Genomic DNA, 8330 nt, shown 5'->3' with positions numbered 1-8330 from the left:
TCAAGAGAGAGTGCAGAGAGCGTTAACTCTCAAAGATCTTCAACAAATATAGAACTTAGACATTTAGTATATATGTATATAAATGGCCCATGGCGTCATCGATTTGAGGCAAATAGAACCTTATTCTTCAGGTGACATCAGGCAAAACTACTGGTATCGCCGTGGTTCATTCGTGCTGTGCTTGAAGATGCAATGATATAATCGAGAAAGGAAAAGTTATATCCTTTCACGAACGTATTTCGTCTTGTACACCCAACCATAATAATTAATAAAGTGACTTAAGTTTTTAACTTGGATAGTTCAATGCACAAAGCTACAGTACAGTGAATGTTACCACACTCAATCGAGGAGATTTGAGTTAGAAATTGCTTCGTGTTAATTTAACATAAAATGATAGTTCAGAATGTTGAGTTGAATACTTAAAGTAAAGTATCAACCTCATGGTTGGCTTGATTGATAGCTTATTTGGTAAATAGTTTGATAGATAACCCAAGGTTCGTTTGATATCGCTCACATAGTGCCTAACCCTACGGAGATTTCAAATCGAGATTTTAAAAGAGCATAAACAATCAGTATTTTTTTGAAAAACTAACACTGAAAAAAAAACAAATTATCAAGTAAAATTATACGGATTGCCGATATTAATGCATTTCGTATGCATAACTCATTTCATTAATTATGTATTCATTCATACATCTATATTATAAATCGACATTTTATAAGCGTTTTACCTATGTTTCTTAATGTGTATCAGTCAACTCATAACATTTAATTAATTATGACGACTCACAATTTCAAACGCCGCCAAATTTTGCCCAAAGCCATTTGGTATTCCGTCTCGCTATGCTTGCCTCACTTTAACAAGAATATGCTATCTATATGCGTTAGAGGTTTTTGAGTTCTTACAAGTGGTTTTGGCGGCTTCAGAGGCTTGAGCAACTGTCGTATGCGATATTTCACTGTTTTCAGTTCGTTTAAGCTGTTGTTACGTTGGGCCCATAGTGACTTAAATCATTCGTCTATTTGTAATGGTTAACTGACAGGGTCATCATCGTGTCAAACTGAGGAACCGGCGGTGATAGTTTACATAGATAAAGTGTTTCTGCATTTGAAAAAAATATCACTGCCTCTTTACAGTTCGCCCTTCTACGTCTCTCGACGCAATGGTAGCTCGATGTTGTTCGCTTAATTTTATTTTGTCTTTAACAATCTGGCTATAATCTGTGGACACCTAGAAACCTCGCAATTTTCTTCATTTACTCAATTTCACTGTGACTTTTTTTAAAGAGTTGGGTGAATCCGGACTTTTCTGCCGGGGAGGCGAGCTCGTCAAAAGCAACGGTAAGGGGACCAACAGATGTCGGCGGAGTAGCCTGCAGTCGGGAAAGGGAAGAAATAATGAAGCACCGTTTATGGGTTGAATGTTTTGCACCTGAAAACAAGGAGCAGTTAGCAGTCCATGCAAATAAGGTTCACGATGTGGAAGCCTGGCTAAACGAAGCCTTTCTTGGAAGCATGGGGGTAAGTTGCCGATTATATTTATTGTGTCATTTGTAATGTGATGTTCATTTAATCTTAATTTTTTCACCGTATCTAGTAAGTGCTGTGCATTTTAATAGTTTCTGAACTCATTCTATCAATTGATTATATCTGGCCAAGTTCTGAATGTCCATTTTTTTAAACTCATTGTGTTGATGCTATGGGGTCATCCGTTTTCAAAATCATACCAACTTTTACATGGTCTCCGAAATCGCCAATGGAAATGGAACTTTGAAGTGGTACCCAATGCCATCAGTCCACGCGAACTCAGCATGGATGACAAAATATGAATACATGAAAGAAAGACTAGCCACTTATGTTGGATTGCATTAAATCTCATAGTGTTTCACCGTGAATATATGAAAGCAAGGTTGGCATCTTATTTTTGATTGCATTTTATCTCATAGTGTGTGTCCGATTTGGAACCTCTACTAATGCATTCATATTAAATATGAAGAAAAAAATTAACATTCGATAAGTGACAATTTCATGAGTTTCGAGGAAGTATGAATTTTTTAGTGCACAGTTAAAAAGTACTACATGAGCCCCAAGTCGTGAGAACTAATTAATATATGCCATAGGATTTGAATTGTGTGGCAGAATATCATAAATGAGGTGCCCTCAAACCTAGTTACATTCATTATAAATATTCTGATCCCTTTATTCCTAATATTTGGCACATGCAAAAGATGTAATTTACCTCTCATGGCAACTCAAGCTTTGGTGCTCTACATGATGTGGCTGTCATTTTAGATATCATCTCTTCTTATGTATGTAACCTCATTTTCACATAAGTGGTAGTTGATATTCAGTCAATTTCCTGTGCCAATAATTATAGTTATAAATGGAATAGGTTCAAATATTTTTCTGCATTGCATGTTTTTACAAAATTTTGTTGAAATGCTAGTTTCTTATAGCTGTTAGGTCCTCTAATGGCTTTTACAGGGTAATAGGCTTCTTTATAAAAATTTATGATTTATTTTAAGCTTCATTTATTGTGGTTGGCATGTGATCAATGTATTGGACTAAGTAACCCAATAAAAACCCAGGTGTGTCTGAGAGTCTTTGTGTGCTAACCCACCCACCTGTTGCAACCAAGGTCTAGGTGTTGGGTGGGTGTATTTTTTACCATGGACCAGAACTTCTCAGAATCTGATTGAGGTTTTTGTGGTCCTGTTGCTGCTGCATTAGTGTTTAATTAGTTAGGCATAAATTGATAGTTTCTAGTTGTTTTATTTTTTACCCATTGAGGGGTTCATTGCCCTCTGCTATTGGATGTAGCATTTATATGAGAGAGATTGATGTGTATTGTTTTTGATGGCTCTTTCTCGGGGTACTTTTTTAGCAAATGTATTTCATAGCTACACTGGCAGCTAGGAAAGTAGAGAGGTATGGCCATATCTATTAGGAAAGGGAAGTTTCAGGGAAATTGGAGGTTGCTAAGTAAGTATATGGTTCCACACACTTAAGCCTTGGCCACGTTAGCAAGGAAAATCACTGTGGCAATGGGAACTCTTAACTAACTGCTGGGTCATGTACTGCAAAACATGTGTACCCCAAATGATTGTGCATGTTACCCATATTATTATGAATGATCATTTAAATAAGGGAATGACCAGGTTGATCAATTTCCTAGAACTTTATATTCCTCTAACGCCATGAATGCAAAAAGTTGCCATTCTGAGTGAAGATGGTCAATAGTGTGAGATATTTATGCTTAAAAATACTGAAAAAGCTTGCAGATCATAAGTATCATTTTAAGTAAGTCATATTATCATGATGAATGTGGGCAAGCATGTAACAGAGTGCTTAAGTTCTTGTCTCCTGTTGCTAGAATCACAAAAGTGGCTGATTCATTGACGTTGTTTGTATAATATTTTCAGCTGTATTATATTTTATTTTTGGTAATTTTATTGTGAGGCCTTATTATTATTTGTTTCCTCGTTAATTATTTTGTGTTTTGGATGGTAAACTTGAACTTGGTGTCTTTTGTTTTGTTGCAATTTTTAAAATAATTTTTCATTTCTTTTTATATAAAATGTAGCTATGTTTCATTTTCATTCTAGCATTTGCTTGGGTGATAAGTGTCATAATAGCAATGAAGGCACCAGTATTATTTGCTTTTGGAGCACTCTGTCAAAAGTTGCTCCCTCTAGATGCATTTTTATTTTATGGTGTCCTTTGGAAAAATCCCCTGCATCATGCTGCAATAAACTCCCGAAGTTGTAACAATCATTGCACAGTCTAATCTAATGTTTTCATTGCTATTAAGGTATTTAAAGTGGGTCTTTCAATAACTATTTTGTAAGAAATAGAAAATATTTTGGGAAATTTTTTTTATTTTTTGACATAAAACTGATTTTACCTTGATACTCTTCCCAATGGTTCTCCATCTTTTTACGCTGTGCAAAAAGTAAGATTTCATTTTTGCATTTCATTCAGCATCCATTGTTGACCTCTATCTATGGAATTGTCTGCAGTTCTGGTTATTTTTGGGTGTCGGGCATGGAAATGCTGCACAGTCTGTGAATCATGTAGTGGAATGGTGCCAATTATTTTGAGATGTCGTCTCTTGCGTGAGCATCAATTGGTCTGTGTAACATTGGTTCCAAAAATAGAGAAGGTGAAGGTTGATGACTTTGACAATTCCAGGAATTTAACAGTTCCTTCGCATTCTGACCCGCTTTTGAACTGGATCTTTATATCAATGGATTTTGCTGAAGTTTAACAAAAAAGGCTTGGTTTTTTTCATTGTCCGTGTACACACCCAGTAACCAGTGCCCACATATGGGCTACCAGTAATAAATGTATTGCTTGGGGGTGTTGTTAAGTAGCAAATTTCATGTTCAGAATAGTTGTCATTAATGTCATCCAGGATTGTGGGCGTATGGGAGGGAACCCATTGTGAGTCTGTCACGTGGGTCTGATGGACATATCACTTTCATGGATTATCAAAAGGTCGAAAAATCTTGGGGATGATGCACTTGCATGAGTATGGCTTCATTAGGGTGTATTATGGCTTCACGTGAGGAAATGGATATCTTGTATTAAATTTGGTATTTAAGTGTTAGGGCATGACTGAAATGAAAATTAATTTGTAGAATAATGGCTTTTTTTATTTGTTATTTCTATGCGGTAAAAAATTTCCAACAATTGATGGCTTGAACAGCTTTACAGGAACATTCTGCTAAATGTATATAAGAACCGTATATTTAGATATTAACAACTATTACAAAAGTTTGTACCCTGAGATATTGCCCAAAACTGTCAATATTTGTGAAACAATATATTTATTTGATTTAGGAAATAATACACAATATTTTTAAAAATTTCAACTCCAGCATGCCAGTTCATATAATGATTGAGAAGATTTTAGATAGTGGTTACTCTCAAGAACTTATTTTGCTTATTGTGTAGTATATATGCTTCATTTAAATGTAGCATTACCAATATGAATGTTATAATCAGCTGTTACTCCTGAAAACTGATCCTGTTAGGGGTTTTCTTTGTGTTATGAGTGAGGTTGGGAATATGCAAATTAATAGTGAAAGGCACCAGTGCAAATTTTTTAGTGACATTAAGGTGTTACTAAGGATCAAAGCATTGTCTTATTCAGGCAAAATATATAGAAATGCTGCAACTTACCATAAAATCCTGTGTCTTCAGGTCAGAAGTCACTTCTCACCTGAAGACACCAACTGCAACACTGGTGAAACTGTTGTCATTGAAATATGGACCAATGCAGGGTAAATCCCGGAAGACTTGGATCCTCAGTGTGCTTCTATCCTTGATTCTATGCTAATTCCTATTTATGAATACCTCATTGTCATTTTGTTTTTATGACCAAAGAGACTATCAACAGCTATATCATATTTATCTATAACAAAAGTGGTGGTATTATTATTTTTCTTATCTAAAAAAATTATGTAGGAACGACCATTTTTAGTACTTCAATCTAAAATTAAAATACTTGCTGATTACTGGTGAAAATTTACTTATTCATTGATCTCTTTCCATGCAACAAGCAGTAAAGATATCAGAAAAGAAAAAGTTAATTAACTCCAGTCTTCAGGTGGGAAATTCAAAATTTCTTTTTTCCCTCTAATCATTATTCATGGAGTGGGCCATTGGGAAACATTGAGAGCTTCTGCTTAGGCTCGAACTCAATTGTATAAACAATTGTGTGTGCGCATAGGGATTATTCTGACCAAAAATAAGAAAATAGAACATTGATGGTGCATTAAAGCTGGGTGGATCATTACCAAATTCCACTAATATTTATGGTTCAAGTATTTCAGCTAAGTATTATTAATCTTTTGCATATGTCGTTACTCTTGGATTGTTAATGCTTTGTTGTAATATACGTTTGATACAAAATGGCTTTCAATATAGAATACAATGCCATAAGATTATTAAGGGGCATTATAAAATGGATCAACTTTAAAATTATTTACCTGCATAGTATTTTTCCCAAATGCCAAATGAAATGAGAACCTTACCTTGGGTATATCTCCCTTGTCTGAAATGACACCATTGTCTGGAGTTTTTGCGGTGATGCTTGAATCTGGACACCCAACTATAGGTGTGCATTTAACAATTAGCTTTGAAATTTAGTGGGAGTAATCTTTTTTTATGAGTTATAGTGTAAAAATTGATTTCTTTTATAGAAACCAAAATTGACTTTCTTCCTATATTTGGTGAACTATTTGCTATAAGACTAGAGTTTTTAAATTTTATTTTTAAAGGTTTTGATTAATTTTCAAATAAAATTGCAATAATCACCTATAGGGCTAAAATTTTTGCAGTCTTATAGCAAATGTAAGGGACTGAATATTATGGGGTATTTTTCCCCACCCATGGAGTACACTGTAATTTTTGACAAAATATTACAACTAATTGCAAATATGACAGGGAAAATGAATGTTTTCGAGACTATTTATCCGAGTTATGAAGAGGCAAATTTTTTTAATCATCCTCAGCGTACTTGAGCACCTCAGTATACTAATTTGCAAATGTGTGGCACTTTTAGTTTCAGGAAATAGTTGTATGAAATGTTCAATCACCGTAATGTGATGCTCCTCATCATCCCTGTTTTCTTGTAGATTTTATTAATATATGCATTTACTGTATAATTTTGAAAATTTGTGGATTCATATTATATTTCGGTACTGTCCAATTCTCTAGAATATTCTCCTTGATAAACATTAATATAATCATTTGCTTACTGACTTTTACTGCCTATCAAACTTATAAATAGAAATGTCTTGGGTTTTTAGGAATCAACATTACCAGGACATATTGGACATATTGCAGACACCTCTAAAAAGTGTTAAAAATCATCCATTTTCTCTGATTTGTAATTTTATGAAATAAATGTCCTCTTGCCTTGATTGAAATATCTATGGAACTGAGTACACACATCTCATTGTATTGTTTATATTCTGTTCCCTCGATATCAGTTCACTCAGCAGTCAACTATTACCACCAGTTACAGGTGCCACAACACTTAATGTATGATATGCTGTGGAAATAAATGTTACATATAATTATTTAAGATCAATTATTAAATGTTTTGTTCATTTAGTTTTAAATCTACCATGCTTCAGAGGTCTTAGTAGACCCTAGTGAAACTACCTAGTGCTATTCTGATGGTGCATTTGGGACTTATTAAACTAGATTGCAAATTATGCTGGTATATGTTTTTATTTGTTCCACTTTGAAGCAAAATAAATTGATTAATGTTGGTTTTAGTCTCATAGTAGAAACTGATTTTTTGTTCTGGATTTTGTTTCACTTCTGGATCATTTAACATATGTAAATGGTTCAGGTATTTGAAACTGCTGCAATTAAATTTAGTTTTGCCCACAATGCATGTACATCGGAGTGAAAATAAAAACTATATTAAGAAAATTTTTTTGGTGTCTCATACCAGTTCATAAGATTTTGCTCTGGCCTTATATAAAAATCCTTGGCCAGAAGTCAAATGTTTTCAATATTTTTGGGCAGATGCCCCTTAATATTTGTTGTTCCAAAATACAGGACTGGAGATGAAAACCAGGGTGGGATATACTTGTAGATTTTCAGGAAATCTCTGGATGCCTACCAGATATTTAAATTGCTTTTTGGGGTCAATCGTTATTGTTCGTATATGACCCTGGTTTCACAAAACTCGAGGGTCAGCTATTTGTGTCCAACACTGGATATTTGTGCAGGCACTGAATATTTGTAGTGGTCCCCGGTTTTGTCACCTTCCGTAACCTTAGGTAGGTAAGAGACTTATTTCTGATCATCCAGTCCTGGACTTCGTAGCAGGCCGTGTTATTTATACAAAAAGCCTTTTCATTTGGAGCCAGGGCTCATTTGATTCTCCAGATCTGCAACACTACACCTTCATTATTGAAATGAATGCTTAGGTGATCCAACTGCTTTGCTCTCTCATCCCTCAGACACACTATCAAGTGAACCTAGTCCAGAAATTACTTACTTATTGAAGTTACTCATTTTTGATAATTGCTTTAAAGTTATTTTTTGTGGTCTGTGTCTAATTTTCTCCCTTTGACTTTTTTAGGCAGCACCATTAGCCTTGATTGTGGGGCCCAGCGGTAGTGGGAAGACAATAACACTGCGGGTGCTTGCCAGAAGTATGAATTGTGAAATTAAGGAGTGGATCAACCCTACAAGCTCAAAGCAACACTCAAATATTCTTTCGTGTAAGTTTACTGTAATATATATCATTCTTAGTAGTTCGGGTGAACTACTTTATGGCGTTGCCCTAGAAAAAAAGTTGCTGT

At 34.7% G+C, this 8330-nt stretch overlaps 1 protein-coding gene across 1 annotated transcript in view; it reads left to right on the top strand.

Moving 5' to 3' along the window:
• The first annotated feature begins 914 nt into the window (after positions 1–914).
• The window catches only part of Rad17 (Rad17 checkpoint clamp loader component), a 37160-nt gene continuing 29744 nt past the window's right edge, over positions 915–8330 (top strand). The window contains exons 1-3 of the mRNA XM_071594404.1: positions 915–1166; positions 1288–1521; positions 8108–8249. Coding sequence (XP_071450505.1) covers positions 1164–1166; positions 1288–1521; positions 8108–8249 — 379 coding nt within the window. The 5' untranslated portion in view covers positions 915–1163. The remainder of the gene's footprint in view (positions 1167–1287; positions 1522–8107; positions 8250–8330) is intronic.

Source organism: Hetaerina americana, unplaced genomic scaffold (genome assembly GCF_022747635.1).
Source record: "Hetaerina americana unplaced genomic scaffold, ioHetAmer1.1.p SCAF_60, whole genome shotgun sequence".
Lineage (NCBI taxonomy): Eukaryota > Metazoa > Arthropoda > Insecta > Odonata > Calopterygidae > Hetaerina > Hetaerina americana.
Note: the sequence above shows the minus strand (reverse complement) of the source record. Positions and strands in the feature narration are given on the sequence as shown.